At 65.8% G+C, this 17818-nt stretch overlaps 1 protein-coding gene across 3 annotated transcripts in view; it reads left to right on the forward strand.

The window, feature by feature from the left end:
• The window catches only part of ROR2 (receptor tyrosine kinase like orphan receptor 2), a 148939-nt gene that overhangs the window by 105587 nt on the left and 25534 nt on the right, over nt 1-17818 (forward strand). For all 3 annotated transcript variants that reach the window (XM_084899011.1, XM_084899012.1, XM_084899013.1), the window contains exon 2: nt 13894-13971. In XM_084899011.1, coding sequence (XP_084755137.1) covers nt 13894-13971 — 78 coding nt within the window. The remainder of the gene's footprint in view (nt 1-13893; nt 13972-17818) is intronic.

A 17818-nucleotide genomic window follows, 5' to 3' on the forward strand; every position in this document is an offset into this window, starting at 1 on the left:
GAAGGGAGAGCCTCTGGGAGCGGAAAGGGACCGGAACAGGAAACAGAAGCGGGCCCCCTGCAGCTCCTCAGCCCCATGCACAGGTGCCAGGGGAAGGGGAATCTGCAGTCAGAGGGAAGGGGAGGGGGATTGACCCTGACTTGGTGGCTCTCTGGAGCACAGCGGCTCCGGGAGGGGTTTGCAGTGGAGAGGGCCTGCGGAGGAGCGGGCGGTGCTCCCTCTGGTGGCCCCGCTCCCAGCCGCTTCCCTGGCAGCAGGCCCACCGGCCCCTCAGCCCCGCGGGAGAAATGGCAGCGCTTCCTCTGAGTGCCAGTCCGGAGAGGGTGTGCGGGGGGCATCTCACTGCGCTGTCATGGAGAAGGACGGCCATCCCTGGACAGGGACCCACCCGGGCGGACAGGGGCCCTCCCGGCGCGGACAGGGACTCCTCCCGGCGCGGACAGGGGCTCCTCCCGGCCGGACAGGGACCCTCCCGGCGCGGACAGGGACCCTCCCGGCGCGGACAGGGACCCTCCCGGCGCGGACAGGGACCCTCCCGGCGCGGACAGGGGCCCTCCCGGCGCGGACAGGGACTCCTCCCGGCGCGGACAGGGACTCCTCCCGGCGCGGACAGGGGCCCTCCCGGCGCGGACAGGGACTCCTCCCGGCGCGGACAGGGACCCGCCCGGCGCGGACAGGGACTCCTCCCGGCGCGGACAGGGGCCCTCCCGGCCGGACAGGGACCCTCCCGGCGCGGACAGGGGCCCTCCCGGCGCGGACAGGGACTCCTCACGGCGCGGACAGGGGCCCACCCGGCGCGGACAGGGGCCCTCCCGGCGCGGACAGGGGCCCTCCCGGCGCGGACAGGGGCCCTCCCGGCGCGGACAGGGGCCCTCCTGGCGCGGACAGGGACTCCTCCCGGCGCGGACAGGGACCCGCCCGGCGCGGACAGGGACTCCTCCCGGCGCGGACAGGGACCCTCTCGGCGCGGACAGGGACCCTCCCGGCGCGGACAGGGACCCTCCCGGCGCGGACAGGGGCCCTCCCGGCGCGGACAGGGACTCCTCCCGGCCGGACAGGGACCCTCCCGGCGCGGACAGGGACCCTCCCGGCGCGGACAGGGACTCCTCCCGGCGCAGACAGGGACTCCTCCCGGCGCAGACAGGGGCCCTCCCGGCGCGGACAGGGGCCCTCCCGGCGCGGACAGGGACTCCTCCCGGCGCGGACAGGGGCCCTCCCGGCCGGACAGGGGCCCTCCCGGCCGGACAGGGGCCCACCCGGCGCGGACAGGGACCCTCCCGGCGCGGACAGGGACTCCTCCCGGCGCGGACAGGGGCCCACCCGGCGCGGACAGGGACCCTCCCGGCGCGGACAGGGACTCCTCCCGGCGCGGACAGGGACTCCTCCCGGCGCGGACAGGGGCCCACCCGGCGCGGACAGGGACCCTCCCGGCGCGGACAGGGACTCCTCCCGGCGCGGACAGGGGCCCACCCGGCGCGGACAGGGACCCTCCCGGCGCGGACAGGGACCCACCCGGCGCGGACAGGGGCCCACCCGGGCGGACAGGGACCCTCCCGGCGCGGACAGGGACCCTCCCGGCGCGGACAGGGGCCCACCCGGCGCGGACAGGGACTCCTCCCGGCGCGGACAGGGACTCCTCCCGGCGCGGACAGGGGCCCACCCGGCGCGGACAGGGACTCCTCCCGGCGCGGACAGGGGCCCTCCCGGCGCGGACAGGGGCCCACCCGGCGCGGACAGGGGCGTGGGCGCCCATTGCTGCCTCCGCCGGGGCCCATCTTCCTCCCGACGTGGCTGTGGGGGACCGCTGGAGGCCTGAAGCCCCAGGATGACTGTGTGTGTGTGCTGAGCTCCCTGTGTGCCGCGTTTTGGATGCTTCCATGGCAGTGACTGCGAGAGGCCGGAGCCGCTGCGATCCGGGCAGACGCTGTGAACACGGGGAGGCGGCAGGCTGGTGACCCGTGACACCGCCCGTGATGGATTAGTTTAGGGCTCTGGCTGTGAACTAAAGCCTCAAAGAAAAGCCTGCAGACCAGCGTGATTTACGGGTTTAAGAGCCTCAGTGGGGGAACAATGCGCTGACATGTGTTTCCAAGGGACACAGGAAGCACGGAGCGTCTGGCGATGTGGTCGCTAACTCAGCTCTAATAAATTCTTTGCTTTGAAAGGAGACGGTACGGAGTTTCCTCAGAAAATAAAACCTGGAACTGCCTTACAACCCAGTGACTCTGCTTCTGGGTCTGCCTCTGAAGAACCCGAAACATTAATTCCAACACATTCACGTACCGCTATGTTCACTGTGATGTAATTTACAACAGCTAGGATCTGGAAACGGCCCAGGTGCCCGTCAGCAGACAGTGGACAGAAAGCTGTGGGACATTCACACCAGGGAACACTATGCAGCGATAAAAAGAAGGCTCTCTCACCCTTTGAGACAGCATGGAGGGACCTGGAGAGCATCATGCTGAGAGAAATAGGCCAGTCAGAGAAAGACAAGTATCCCATGATCTCACTCATATGTGGAATCTAAGTAACAAAATAAACTGGCGAACGAAGTAGACACAGAGGCATGGACACATGGAACAGACTGACAGCTGTCAGAGGGGAGGGGGACCAGGGGCTTGGCGAGAGGTGAAGGGATTAAGCACAGAAAAATGCGCCACAGACTCCTAGACACGGCAGTGAGGTGACCGCCGCGGGCAGGGCGGAGTGGGGAGAGGGGGAAGGAGGGTACGTGGTGGGAGGAGGAGACCTGACTTAGAGTGGTGAACACACAATAGCATGTACAGATGATGTTTTGTTGAAACCAGTTATATGGGATTCTTGAAACCATATAATTTTATTAACTAATGTCACCCCTAGTAAATTCACTAAAAATAAAAAAATAAGTAAAAATATTCCCAACCTTACTTTTAGGAATAGAAGGTGATCATAAAAAAAAAAAAAAAAAAAAAAAAATGAAATGAAAGAAGCTTAGAAAAGACAGACATTGACTTATAAAAAAAAATGATTGTGGACAGTTAGATGCATTTTATGATAATTGCTTTAACAGTGTGGTCAGTGTCAGTGTTCCAGGACTGTGGCTGCAGATGCTGGGGCTGGGGTTACAGTCCCTGCATTCACCGTGAAGAAATCGCCATCTCCAGCCCCCGGGTACAGGTGTGCGCACGCACAGTGTAGACCACGCATGTCACACTCAGAGGCTACCACGGGCCAAGTATACAAGGTGTGAGTTTATGTGGCCACCAAAAAGCAAAAGCTTCCATTTTTTAAAAAATAGATATTTTATTCATTTTTTACAAAGAGGAAGGGAGAGGGATAGAGAGTCAGAAACATCCGTGATGAGAAACATCCATCTGCTGCCTCCTTCACGCCCCCCACTGGGGACGTGCCTGCCACCATGCCCTTGACCGGGAATCGAACCCGGAACCCTTCCATCCTCAGGCCAACGCTCTATCCACTGAGCCATACCGATTTTGGCAAAAGCTTCCATTTTCATAGAAACGTAGGTTTATTCCGATAGAGATGTGCTGAATACAAAGGGCTGAAATAAATGAGTCATCCTTAACATAAAATAACATTTTATTTTTTAATTTTTATTTATTTATTTTTAGAATATATTTTATTGAGTTTTTGCAGAGAGGGAGAGAGATAGAGAGCTAGAAACATCGATGAGAGAGAAACATCAACCAGCTGCTTCTTGCATACCCCCTACTGGGGATGTGCCTGCAACCAAGGTACATGCCCCTGACCGGAATCGAACCCGGGACCTTTCAGTCCGCAGACCGACGCTCTACCGCTGAGCCAAACCGGTTTCGGCAAAATAACTGAACATTTTAATAAAAATTAAATTTTTTTCTTGAACATTCACTTATCAGACACTGAACAACTTCACAAATTAATAAGCGTAACACAAATAAACTTATTTTTCTCGCTCTTCAAAGCGATTTATTTCCTGTTGCGCACACCAAACAAGTCAGTCCCAGACTAATGACGTGGCCATCGGCTGCTAAAATAGCCGCTACTGGTGTTAGTGGAGGAAATGGTGCTCCTGCGTGTAAGGCGTGTAAGGGAAAGAATGCAACACGATTATAATAATCAGCCATCAGCAAATGTAGCGCGTTAATAACCATGTGCAACAGGGTATTGTAAAACATAAGTTATGAAATTTATTAAAACGTTCCTTACATACCGTTGTGTTGGCTGGGCCACAAAATATTCGTTGTGGGCCACAGGCAGCCCATGGGCCACGAGTTCGACACGCTTGGTGTAAACTCTGCCTTGAGAACAGACAGAGGAGTGGGAGACCGGTGGGAACGGGAGGAGTGCCGGAGGACCAGTGTCAGTTACAGCAGTGGTCACGGGAGTGACGGACAGCACAGGAAGAGGGTCAGAGACAGAACTATGCGTGGTGACAGATGGGTACCTGGGTGTGTGCACAGCCTCATGGCCATTCCTGGTTATGTGTGCACAGCCTTCTGGCCATTCCTGGGTGTGTGCACAGGCTCCTGGGTGTGTGCACAGCCTTCTGGCCATTCCTAGGTGTCTGCACAGGCTCTTGGGTGTGTGCACAGCCTCCTGGCCATTCCTGGGTGTGTGCACAGGCTCCTGGGTGTGTGCACAGCCTCCTGGCCGTTCCTGGTTGTGTGTGCACAGCCTTCTGGCCTGTCCTGGTTGTGTGTGCACAGCCTCCTGGCCATTCTTGGGTGTGTGCATAGCCTCCTGGCCATTCCTGGGCGTGTGCACAGCCTCCTGGGTACATAGCCTCCTGGGCGTGTGCACAGCCTCCTGGATACATAGCCTCCTGGGTATGTGTGCAGAGGGGACCTAGTGTGTCCACTGCAAATCGCTGTCAGTGTGTTCCGCTCTCTGCCTCGGTTTCCCTGTTCTGCCTGACCTGGCTCACTGGCCTGTCTCAGGAGCATTCATTCATTCACCAAACTGGCCAGACTGCCAGGTGCTCCAGCTGCCGGGATAGAGCAGGGAAGGGCACAGACCTGCTCCCGGGAGCAGAGACAGAACAGCACACACGTCCTTGCCGGCTGTGCGCGGTGGGAGGGTGTGCCCGGCGGGAGGTCGGGCAGCCATGCCGGGGAAGGAGCGATGCCGGGGAGGGAAGCCGTCGCTGAACGGGGCGTCGCCAGGCCAGGCGGCAGCCCCTGTCCATCCTGCCGCCCCGGAGGCCCGCAGGCCAGGCCTCAGTGTCTGCTGCTCCGGAGTCTGGCGGGAGGGAGGCCGAACTCTGCTTCGGACTCGACCTCCGTCCGTCCGGCGTGTTGGTGTCTGAAGCCCTCGGAGGCTCCCCGCGGCGCTGCGGCGGCCCGGACCCAGGCACCGGGGAGTGGAGCTCGGGGTGGGCGTGGGGGAGGCGGAGGAGAGGCTGCAGCCAGGGGGCAGCACGGGGCTGCGTGGGGCCAGGTGCCCACTGCCAGACGCAGAGTGGGTGCGTGAGCAGGTCCGAGGGTTTCTGGGTGACCGGCTGGCGGGTCCGAGTGGGAGTGGTGACCATGTGGCTGTGCCATGTGAGCCTGGCCATCGAGGGGCGGGCACAGGGCCCGGGACGCTCCGCAGACCGGGGACTCACCGTGAGGGGGGAGCGCTGGGGGTGAGGGGGGAGCACCGGGGCTGCTGACAGCGTCCTCAGCAAATGGCCGGCAGAGGCTCAGCCCGCCTGCTGCTCCCCTGGGGCGGCGCCGGGCAGGTGCTGTGAGAGGCGAGCCGCGGGGGACGGGCCTGGCAGTGCCATCGCTGCCGCTGGCCGCTTGGGGGGGGGCTCCAGGACGGCGGTGTGCCGGGACGGCCGGGGACGGCGGTGTGCCGGGACGGCGGTGTGCGGCGGTGTGCCGGGACGGCGGTGTGCGGGGACGGCGGTGTGCCGGGACGGCGGGGTGCGGGGACGGCGGGGTGCAGGGACGGCGGGGTGCGGTGTGCCGGGGACGGCGGTGTGCCGGGACGGCGGTGTGCGGTGTGCCGGGGACGGCGGTGTGCCGGGACGGCGGTGTGCGGTGTGCCGGGGACGGCGGTGTGCGGTGTGCCGGGGACGGCGGTGTGCCGGGGACGGCGGTGTGCCGGGACGGCGGTGTGCGGGGACGGCGGGGTGCCGGGACACCTCTCCACGGGCAGGCGCGGCCATCCTCAGGGGGAGGGGCGGGGCTGGCGGGTCCCTGTGGCACGTGGCGGCCTGCAGCACCTCTGCGGTTCCCTCGGGCTTCCCCCCGGACTCCCTGGTCTCTGTCAGGCTAACCCCCTGGTGCCGAAGCTGCTCTCAGATCGGCATTAATGACAAAGGAGCTGAGATGACAGCCGCCTGTCACGGTGAGCTGTGTCCCAGTCAGCCCCGTGAGGCCGGCCGCTCGGGCCTGGTCTGGAGAGTCCCAGAGGGATCGCTCTGAGCTCAGAGGAGAGGAGTTAGACCCCCGGGGTCCCCGCCCGGACGCCCTCAGCCGCAGACTCACCGGAAACGGCCTTCAGACACCTGTGCTGAGAGGAGCCATCCACCATGGTCTCCACCACGCCCCGGCCATCCCCGTGACAAGTCCCGTTTCAAGCCGGGCGCCCTGCCCCAAACCCACCCCACACCCACCCTCCACACCCACCCCCCACACCCACCCCCACCCCCCCCCCACCCACACCCCACCCCCCCACCCACCCCCCCCCACCACCCCCCCCCCCCCCACCCCCACCCCCCCACACCCACCCCTCCCACACCCACCCCCCACCCCACCCTCCCCACCCCACCCCCCCACACCCCACCCTCCACCCCACCCCACCCCTCCCACACCCACCCCTCCACACCCACCCCCCCACACCCACCCCTCCCACACCCACCCCCCCACACCCACCCCTCCTACACCCACCCCCCCACACCTCACCCCTCCCACACCCCACCCCCCCACACCCACCCCTCCCCACACCCCACCCCTCCCACACCCACCCCTCCCACACCCACCCCTCCCACACCCCACCCCTCCCACACCCACCCCCCCACACCTCACCCCTCCCACACCCCACCCCCCCACACCCACCCCTCCCCACACCCCACCCCTCCCACACCCACCCCTCCCACACCCACCCCTCCCACACCCACCCCCCCACACCTCACCCCTCCCACACCCACCCCTCCCCACACCCCACCCCTCCCACACCCCACCCCTCCCACACCCACCCCCCCACACCCCACCCCTCCCCACACCTCACCCCTCCCACACCCACCCCTCCACACCTCACCCCCCCCACACCCACCCCCCCACACCCACCCCTCCCACACCCACCCCTCCCACACCCCACCCCTCCCACACCCACCCCTCCACAACTCACCCCTCCCACACCCACCCCCCCACACCCACCCCTCCCACACCCACCCTCCCCACACCCACCCCCCCACACCTCACCCCTCCCACACCCCACCCCTCCCACACCCACCCCCCCACACCTCACCCCTCCCACACCCACCCCTCCCACACCCCACCCCTCCCACACCCCACCCCCCCACACCCACCCCTCCCACACCCACCCCCCCACACCTCACCCCTCCCACACCCACCCTCCCACACCCCACCCCTCCCACACCCACCCCCCCACACCTCACCCCTCCCACACCCACCCCTCCCACACCCCACCCCTCCCACACCGCACCCATCCCACACCCCACCCCTCCCATGTCCCACACACCTTCCTGTCCCAGGACACGCCAGCTGGCACGTGGTGTGAGGACCACGTGTGACCAGCTGGTCCCGGACCTCCGTGCATCGCTGCGCCGCAGCAGGCACTCAGTGCTTGCTGTGCGGGGGGTTCCCCTTTCTTCAGCTCACAGAGCTGACAGCAGCTGACACCCCTCTTTTGATGGCTGCCCCGAAGGCTGAGCTTCCCAGTGGCTGTGCTTGTCCCCCTGTGGGTTCATGGTGGAACCCACTGGTCCCGGGCAGCAAAGGCAGGCGGACGGCCCGTGTCCGGGCGGCCCGTGTCCCGGGCAGCAGGAGCACGCCTTTCAGGCCTCGCCAACAGGAAGGGCGTGTGGCCCGCTCCCAGTCGCCCCTTCTGCAGGAGCAGAGCGCTTGGTCCCGGGAGGCGGACACAGGTCTCCTCAGACCCCCCTCGCTGTGTCCCCACGACCGTCCGCCTGGGGCTCAGGACAGCACCGGCCGGTCAGCGGTCGCAGTGGTGCTCGCTGGCCTGGGCGGAGTGGTGTGGCGAGGCCATGGCCGGCCCGGGGGTCGCGGGCAGAGGGGTGTGGTGGTTGGGGAGAAGGCGGATGACACCGGCCCAGGGCTGCTTAGAGGAGCCTTTTACTGGATGGTCTCCACCACGAACCCTCCCGCCCCAAGTCCATGCCCCCCCCAAGTCCCCCCACCCTCTAGCACACATGTGTCAAACTCAAGGCCCACGGGCCAAATCCAGCCCGCCAGGCCTTGCAATGTGGCCCGCACCGCGCTGTCATCACTGCACTCCGCTGTCAGTTTATGACATTGTCAGTTTATGACTGTTCAGTAAACCATTTGGCCCACAATTTAGGCTGGATTTTAGATTTTGGCCCCTTCTCTGATTGAGTTCGACACCCCTACTCTAGCACCTCACTCTTCCTCGGGGCCCTGGGCTCCTGGCAGCGCCCTGCTGGGCCCGAGAGGCTCCTCTGCCTCCAGGAGAGCCTGCTTTTCCCGAGGTCTTCTACGTCACCTGTTGCTAATGCCAACAGGAAATTTAAAACCTGATGATGAAAGCGATGTCTGTTCAGAAGGCTGCGTACCGCGGGATTTCACCTGCACACGTGTCCCCGGCGGACGCAGCCAGACGCAGCAGGTTAGCGGCTGCGGGAGGCGCGAGGCGGGAGGCAGGGTTTCTGCGGGCGAGGGAACCTTCTGAGCACATAGCGGAGGAGACGCACGAGCAGCCGCTGGCGTACGGGCTGAAACGGCGATTCTGTGGTGTGTGGATCGTGTCATTTAAAATCTGGTGCTTGTCCCCGGCAGAGACGTTGAAGAATAAAACAAAAGAAGGGGTTTACGTCACCTCCATAACGTTCCAGAGGCCTCATGGCCTTGCTGTGCTGGCGGTTCTGCTGCTGTCTGGTGTGTGTTCCTTTGGGTTTGTCCCCACCTCTCCGTGCGGGCCAGGAGCCTGCGGGAACCGGGACCCTCCCTCCCCGTGCTGTCCCCCGGGTCCGCACTCCGGGACGGCCTGCTCCCAGCTTTCAGGAGGCACGTGTCTTTTTAAAAAATGTATTTTTATTGATTTCAGAGAGGAAGGGAGAGGGAGAGAGAGAGAGAAACATCAATGGTGAGAGAGAATCGCTGATTGGCTGCCTCTGCACGCCCCACACTGGAATGGAGCCGTGACCTCCTGGTTCATAGGTGATGCTCACCCGCTGAGCTACGCCAGCCGGGCAGGAGGCGTGTGTCTTGAATGAGGGCAACCATTTTTGCCTAAAGTTTGTAGAGCAGGAGAAGGACACTCCCTTCTCATCGGGACGCCGCAGCAGGCCCGGTTTTGCTGGCCCCTCCTGGCGACCAGCCGCCGGGATGCATGCGCCTGTTTGACCTGCAGAGGGAGTGCCGGCCTGTTCGTACCTTTCACACCCAGGCCCCCCGTGGGGGTGGGCACGGGCGCTGGGGTCAGCCTGTTGGCTATCTGAAGCCTTACCTGCTTTTCCAAGCACGTGGAGGACATTGTTTGCTCAGGTACTCATCCTGATTCCACCCAGGAAAACGCTCGGGGCTCAAAGGAAGGAAAAGTCCAGCCTCTGTGCTGACCAGCACAGCTCACCAACGAGAATCGTCCCATTGGGTGACGGCACCGGGAGGGGCGCCCGGCTCCGTGCCTGTGGGGATATGTCCGCTGCCAACCGCACGCTGCCGGGGTGGACTCCTTCCCACGGGGCTGGGCTGGGGTGCTTATTTTTCTTCAGGGTGTTTATTTCACCGCTTCACACCATTTGTCAGTTTCTAAGCAGTTAATAATTTTATGCCTCTTTCAGGTGTGTGTATATAGTACAGTGTGTTTGATTGCCTGTGGTCTCTCTACCCTCACACAGTCTGAGTGATGGCATGTGTGACGCCAACTTCAGACTCCAAACCCAACGCGGCCTTTGATTCTTAGCAGAAGCCCGTGGACGGCCTGCCGGCTGCCTGCCTCTGCTCTGTGGTGGTGGCTTTGCCACGGCCCCTGGGGAGGTGCTGCGCCGCCCGGGCGCAGGCCGCGGGGCCACAGGGGCAGTTCCAGAGACTGAGGTGTCCTTCGGAATGGCGTGGGGATCACTCTGTGGCAGAGGGCGGGCAGTGATCACTCTGTGGCAGAGGGCCGGCGGTGATCACTCTGTGGCGGAGGGCGGGGCGGTGATCACTCTGTGGCAGAGGGCGGGCGGTGATCACTCTGTGGCGGAGGGCGGGCGGTGATCACTCTGTGGCGGAGGGCGGGCGGTGATCACTCTGTGGCGGAGGGCGGGCGGTGATCACTCTGTGGCGGAGGGCGGGCGGTGATCACTCTGTGGCGGAGGGCGGGCGGTGATCACTCTGTGGCGGAGGGCGGGCGGTGATCACTCTGTGGCGGAGGGCGGGCGGTGATCACTCTGTGGCGGAGGGCGGGCGGTGGTGTGGGGATCACTCTGTGGCAGAGGGCGGGCGGTGGTGTGGGGATCACTCTGTGGCGGAGGGCGGGCGGTGATCACTCTGTGGCAGAGGGCCGGCGGTGATCACTCTGTGGTGGAGGGCGGGCGGTGGTGTGGGGATCACTCTGTGGCAGAGGGCGGGCGGTGATCACTCTGTGGCGGAGGGCGGGCGGTGATCACTCTGTGGCGGAGGGCGGGCGGTGATCACTCTGTGGCGGAGGGCGGGCGGTGATCACTCTGTGGCGGAGGGCGGGCGGTGATCACTCTGTGGCGGAGGGCGGGCGGTGGCGTGGGGATCACTCTGTGGCGGAGGGCGGGCGGGGATCACTCTGTGGCGGAGGGCGGGCGGTGGTGTGGGATCACTCTGTGGCAGAGGGCGGGCGGTGATCACTCTGTGGTGGAGGGCGGGCGGTGATCACTCTGTGGCGGAGGGCGGGCGGTGGCGTGGGGATCACTCTGTGGCGGAGGGCGGGCGGTGATCACTCTGTGGCGGAGGGCGGGCGGGGGTCACTCTGGCGGAGGGCGGGCGGTGATCACTCTGTGGCAGAGGGCGGGCGGTGATCACTCTGTGGCGGAGGGCGGGCGGGGATCACTCTGTGGCGGAGGGCGGGCGGTGATCACTCTGTGGCAGAGGGCGGGCGGGGATCACTCTGTGGCGGAGGGCGGGCGGTGATCACTCTGTGGCGGAGGGCGGGCGGTGATCACTCTGTGGCGGAGGGCGGGCGGGGATCACTCTGTGGCAGAGGGCGGGCGGGGATCACTCTGTGGCGGAGGGCGGGCGGGGATCACTCTGGCGGAGGGCGGGCGGGGTCACTCTGGCGGAGGGCGGCGGCGGCGTCAGCAGGCGGGCGGGGATCACTCTGGCGGAGGGCGGGCGGGGATCACTCTGTGGCGGAGGGCGGGCGGGGATCACTCTGGCGGAGGGCGGCGGCGGCGGCGTCAGCAGGCGGGCGGTGTGGCCGGAAGCAGCAGTGACAAGGAGCTCCCGGGATGTGAACGTCGTGGGCCTTCGCAGTGTCTCCATGGCCGCGGGAGCCAGGGCAGGGCCGCTGCAGGCCTCTCCCCCAGTCTCAGCGCAGCCTTCCCCTCCCCGGGGCCTGCTAGTCCTGCGGGCCCCGTGCTGCGGGCCCCGTGCTGCGGGCCCCGGGCTGTTGGCCCCGTGCTGCGGGCCCCGTGCTGCGGGCCCCGGGCTGTTGGCCCCGTGCTGTGGGCCCCGTGCTGCGAGCCCCGTGCTGTTGGCCCCGTGCTGTTGGCCCCGTGCTGCGGGCCCCGGGCTGCGGGCCCCGGGCTGTTGGCCCCGTGCTGCGGGCCCCGTGCTGCGGGCCCCGTGCTGTTGGCCCCGTGCTGCGGGCCCCGTGCTGTTAGCCCCGGGCTGCGGGCCCCGTGCTGTTGGCCCCGTGCTGCGGGCCCCGTGCTGCGGGCCCCGGGCTGTTGGCCCCGGGCTGTGGGCCCCGTGCTGCGGGCCCCGGGCTGTGGGCCCCGGGCTGTGGGCCCCGTGCTGCGGGCCCCGGGCTGTGGGCCCCGGGCTGTGGGCCCCGGGCTGCGGGCCCCGGGCTGCGGGCCCCGGGCTGTGGGCCCCGTGCTGCGGGCCCCGGGCTGTTGGCCCCGGGCTGCGGGCCCCGTGCTGCGGGGCCTGCGGTGGGGCGGCCAGACCGGAGCCCGCGTGTGGGTCGGGCGGCCCGCTGACTGAGCGGCGGCCGATGGGAAGGACGTGCTGCTGATCCCGTGGAAACCCCTGTGCTTCCTCCTCACACCCCGCTGCTCCGAGAGGTCTCCTCGGAGGCTTTGGAATGTCTGGGTCATCCGTTAGTTCTGTTTCTCTTGTAGGAGAGACAAGGGGGGTGACCTAACACTGAATTATAAACTAAAAATCGTGATAAGTACACATAACTTAACATTTACCACTTTAACCATTTTTTAAACATTGATTTGAGCCCAGCCAGTGTGGCTCAGGGCTTGAGCATCGACCTGTGAGGCAGGAGGTCAGGGTTCGATTCCCAGTCAGGGCACATGCCCAGGTTGTGGGCTCCATCTCCAGTAGGGGACGTGCAGGAGGCAGCCAGTCCATGTTTCTCTCTTGTGGTTCATGTTTCTCTCTCTCCCTCTCCCTTCCTCTCTGAAATCAACAACAAAAGTTAAAAACTTTAGAGAGAAAAGCACGGATGTGAGAGTGAAACATTGTCAGCTGCCCCCCATCTCCCACGCGTGCCCAGGTGGATCAAACTGTGAGATGAGCCACCAGCAGCCGAGCCCCACCTCCAGGGCCCGTTCCACCCTGTGCAGGTGCACAGTTCAGTGGCGTTAAATACTCCACCCTGTTGTGCAGCCATCACCACCACCTATTTCCACAGCTTTTCATCTGGCAAAGCTGAGACCCCGCTCAAGCCCTCCGCCTCCCGCCCCTCGCCCACCCTCCCCTTCCTGTGTGCGCTGGGCTGGTTGGATCCCCCGTGGGAGTGAAACCTCGTTTGTCCTCTGAGCTGGCTTCGCCCAGCGCCGTGTCCCGGGCACCACGTGGGGCCGGGGCCAGCTTGGCCTCCTCTGAGCCGCAGGGGCCGCGGAGTGGTGTCCGGGCCTCCCACAGGCTCCATGCGGAGCCTGGTCCCCCGGAGGCTGCCTGTCAGCATCACCCGCCCACTCCCAGGCGGAAGTCTGAAGGTAGAGGGACTGGATTGGGATAAAGAGTGGGGTCTGGAGGCCCGCCCACAGGTTCTAGGCTGTCACTCACAGTCGACCTCCCTTCCTCCCGTATTTGGGGACGGGCCCAAGTCTTCCGCTGCCTCCCCAGGGAGCGGCCGGCTCTGCCTTTCCCGCGGCGTGTGTGTGTGTGTGTGTGTGTGTGTGTGTGTGTGTGTGCGCGCGCGCAGGGGGGTGGGGGCGGCTGCCGTGACGATGAGCGCCCCGGCAGTCCTGGCAGCTCCCTGCTCGGCCCTGGCGCCGGCGGCTGGGGCCGAAGGGGCTGGTGACGAAAGGCTCGCTCTGACTGTTGGGACGGCGGGGCCTGGTCTGGAGGGCCTGCTGCTCTGGCCCCAGGATTGACCCGTGAATGACTGCCCACTGCCACTGCTCCGTCCGTCTGTCCGCTGGGATCCGCGAGAGGCCTGTCCCCGCTGCATCCAGTCCGCCACCACCGAGGCCCCTGGGCCGTGGCGCCCGTCCCCCTCCCACCTCCCTCCCGTCCCCTCCCGTTCACCCCCCCTCCCGTCCCCCTCCTGTTCGCACCCCCCCCGCCGTGCTCCGGGCCGGGGCGTTGGGAGGGTCCTGTCCGCTAACACTCCCTCTGCTCTCTTGTGCAGGGGATTCGGAGGCGCCTGACCCCAACGACCCTCCCGGACCCCTGGATGGACACGGCAGCCCCGTCCCCACGCCGAAAGGTAACGGAGGGGCTCCTGCACGCGGCCTGCAGTGCCCCGGCCGCCGCCCGAGGGCCGGCCCATAGCTGTCCCACACTGCGCTGTGGGCGGGGGCAGGGCTCGCTGCCACCCTGATAGCTGTCCCACACTGCGCTGTGGGCGGGGGGCAGGGCTCGCTGCCACCCTGATCGCTGTCCCACACTGCGCTGTGGGCGGGGGGTACGGCTCACTGCCACCCTGATAGCTGTCCCACACTGCGCTGTGGGCGGGGGGCAGGGCTCGCTGCCACCCTGATAGCTGTCCCACACTGCGCTGTGGGCGGGCGGGGGGCAGGGCTCGCTGCCACCCTGATAGCTGTCCCACACTGCGCTGTGGGCGGGCGGGGGCAGGGCTCGCTGCCACCCTGATCGCTGTCCCACACTGCGCTGTGGGCGGGGGCACTGCTCGCTGCCACCCTGATAGCTGTCCCACACTGCGCTGTGGGCGGGGGCACTGCTCGCTGCCACCCTGATAGCTGTCCCACACTGCGCTGTGGGCGGGGGGCAGGGCTCGCTGCCACCCTGATAGCTGTCCCACACTGCGCTGTGGGCGGGGGGCAGGGCTCGCTGCCACCCTGATAGCTGTCCCACACTGCGCTGTGGGGGGGGGGCAGGGCTCGCTGCCACCCTGATCGCTGTCCCACACTGCGCTGTGGGCGGGGGACAGGGCTCGCTGCCACCCTGAGAGCTTTCTCCACACACTGCGCTGTGGGTGGTGGTGGGCAGGGTTGGGTGGGAACCGCTGCAGGGAGGGAGCGCCACTGCGTCTCCTGCTGACAGATGGCCGTCCCTCTGCTGGGCTTCCTCCCCGTGTGACTGTCCGGAGGGGAGGGCGTCTCTGCGGGCACTACTCTCCCCCATCAGCGGGGCCTCTTCCCCCAGAGCCCCCGCGCCCCCCCCCCCCCCAGTCAGCAGAGCCGTTCTGTCTGTGGTCCCTCCTCTGTGGTCCCTCCTCTGTGGGTGCTGCCTTCCTGAGGGTTCGGCCTCCCTGCTCACTGGCGCCCTCTGCAGGCATCTTAGACTTACACAGTCGGCAGGACGTATTTCCTGAGACTTCTTTCCTCGTCCAGTCACCAGTCACCTAGGTCATGGCCTCCGTTGGCTCAGCTGCCATAACCTAACTGACACGCGGTGGCCCAGAGGCTGAGCGTCCTGGCCCCACCCTAGACCTCCTCTATCTGATCACTCCCAAAGGCCCGCCTCCAACATCTGGATTTTGGGGACACAATGTAGTTTGACAGTTACCTGTCAGCACAGCTACTTTATCTCTGTTTGACCTTGTGACCTGAAGCCCAGAATCCATCATCACTTCCCAGCCCTTCACGCAGGTCTGTGTGCCGCTTCGGGCTGTGCTGAGGCCGGGTGGTCTGGGGAGTGAGCAGAGGAGCCTCTGCCACCAGGGCTGTGGGTGCCGGTCGCCCGGCGCCGCACTCCCTGCTCCCGGGCGCTTGCGGGGGAGCGCCGTTTGCTTGGAGGTGAGCTGTGCAGGTGAGGGTGGCGGAGGCCCCGGGACAGGTTCCTGTCAGTGACCTCGCTGGCTTGCTCGCAGCGGCCTGGCTGCTGTGGGAGCTCAGGCAGAGACGGTGCCAGGTGCCGCGGCCGAGCTGGGAGCCTGCGGGGCGCTGGGCTGGGGAGCGTCAGGGAGAGAGGTCCCTCTGGGCTTGTTCTCACCCTCAGCGGCAGCAAGCTCCGTGAGAGCGGGCCGGATCCGGCACCTGGGACGCTGAGGTGCCGCCCTCTGCTTGTCGGCACTCGCCGCCTGCGTGGCCGGCCCGCCCACCCGTGGGACAGCTCGTGGGTTCCGGGCAGTCTGGGAGCCTGGACTCGCCTCCACAGAACGCCCCGCAGAGGCTGCGGCCGGGGCCTGCTGTTATAACCGACGGCGCTGGGAGCAGTGACCAGCTGGTCTCAGTGTACGCTGTCTCCCCTAAAGCCGCGGAGGCTGTGCGGCCGATGCCGGAGGACTCCTGTGCCAGGGGAAGCCGAGCCTGAGCTGGCCATGCCCGGGCAGCCTGGGGCAGCGCGGCCGGGGCAGCGGTCTGAGCCGGGGTGGCCGGGAAGCAGAGCCTGGCTGGGTGGTGCCCGCCCTCTGTGTGGCCGTGGGAGGGAGGAGAGCCGGGCAGCCTCGCCCGGAGGCAGTGGTTGTGATCGGTGCCTGAGTGCCCGTCACTTTCCGGCGCGGCTGCCCCTGCTTCCCGGGCACCCAGCTCCTCCTGGGCCCGCCTCCTCCGCACCCCGACGACAGAGGCGCCGACCCCGCGCTTTCCTGCTGACAGCGGCTGGGAGGGTGCTGGCGGCACATCTGGCTGACATCACAGACCACAGTGCTGCCAGCGAATGGGTGGCACAGGCCGCTGCCTCCTCCAGGGCGGCTGCCGCCGGGCCTCTGTGAAGTGCGGGCGGCACCCTCGTCGCCGAGCAGATCGGAGGGGTGGGGGAGGGGGGGTCGAGGGCTGGGGCCAGTGGAAGGAGCGTTGTGCTCAGATGCCCTGTGCCAGGCGTGCGGGAGACCTGAGCTGCGGGGTTGACATGGAGTGCCCAGCGCTGTGTAACGGGCTGGCACTTAGCAGCCTGCTGTGTTCCTTGTCACATGAGGTACATTATTTGTTGTTACTACAAAGCACACATGTGGCCTGGAAGCCATTTACTCACCTGTTCTAGGGCACATGCCCCATCCGGGTTCTGTAAAGGCGCAGGCGGGTTCGAGGAAGCGGCCGCTGTGGGAGGCCGCGGGTGCCGTCGCCCGCAGCTGCCCGTGCCCGCACGCCGACCCCCGTGCTGGCCGCAGGGAGGGCCGCCCGCCGGAGGAGGGTGGCTGCAGCCCCAGGTGACCTCAGCAGCCACAGAGGCCACCGTGCTGGCATGGAAACGAAGCCCGTTCTCTGCCCCTGAGAGCAGGTCCCCGTTCATGTGGGATGGATGGATGGATCGATTAGCGTACGTGTTGGGTGCAAATCTGGTTTACTATGGAAATGTGTGTGTGTGTGTGTGTGTGTGTGAGAGAGAGAGAGAGAGAGAGAGAGAGGGAGGAGGGGGAGGAGACAGAGCCGGGGGGTGGGGGTGGGGAGAGATTGTTTCCTAGAGTTAGCATAGATGAGGGCCTCCTAGGTTGATGGGGTAAACTGAGACCAGCACACTAACTGCATATAGTTCTGTGGTGGGAATGTGGCCCAGCCGAGCTGGAGCCTGGCCCTATGGGGCGCACCCCTCCCCCCCCCGCACCCCCGGCTGCGAGTCCCCTGCCGTGGTGCTGCCGGCGGAGCGTGCAGAGGCCCCAAGCCTCCCCTGCCTCCTGGGCAGGGCTCCGGGGGTCGGCTCTGGCCCTGTCACTGCGGGTTCGAGGGCCCTCGGGCTCTCCGAGGTGGACCGAGGGAACGGTGCTGGGGGACAGTATCGGCCCACGGGCTGGTTTCAGGGCATGCCGGCACTGCGGTCATGGCCAGGCCTGGACAGCGCGGGGAGAGGGGCCTGGCCTCCCCTCTAGCTCATCTTCCCAGTGCCCCCTCCCCCAGGAAGCTTCTGCTACCAAAGCCGCAGCTGGGACAGCGTCGTGGCATCTGGCAGCCACTGCCATTGCTGCTGGTGACACAAGACAGGGGTTCTTCCTTAGCTCGTGGTACATGGTGCTGCCACGGCTTATCCATGTAGCTTGTCTTATGGCAGCCGCGGGGTGTGTGGGGTGGTGCAATGTCGATGTCCCTCTGCTGGGCTGTGAGTGTCACCCTGAGCTGGGCAGTCTCCTTCCCTGCCTCAGTTTCTGCCAGAGTGCAGCCCCGCAGACCCAGTGTCCGAGCTTAGGAGCCCACGCTCAAGGATGCTCCCCTGTGACT

This window comes from Pipistrellus hanaki (assembly GCF_964339955.1).
Source record: "Pipistrellus hanaki genome assembly, chromosome: 11".
Taxonomy (NCBI): Eukaryota; Metazoa; Chordata; class Mammalia; order Chiroptera; family Vespertilionidae; genus Pipistrellus; species Pipistrellus hanaki.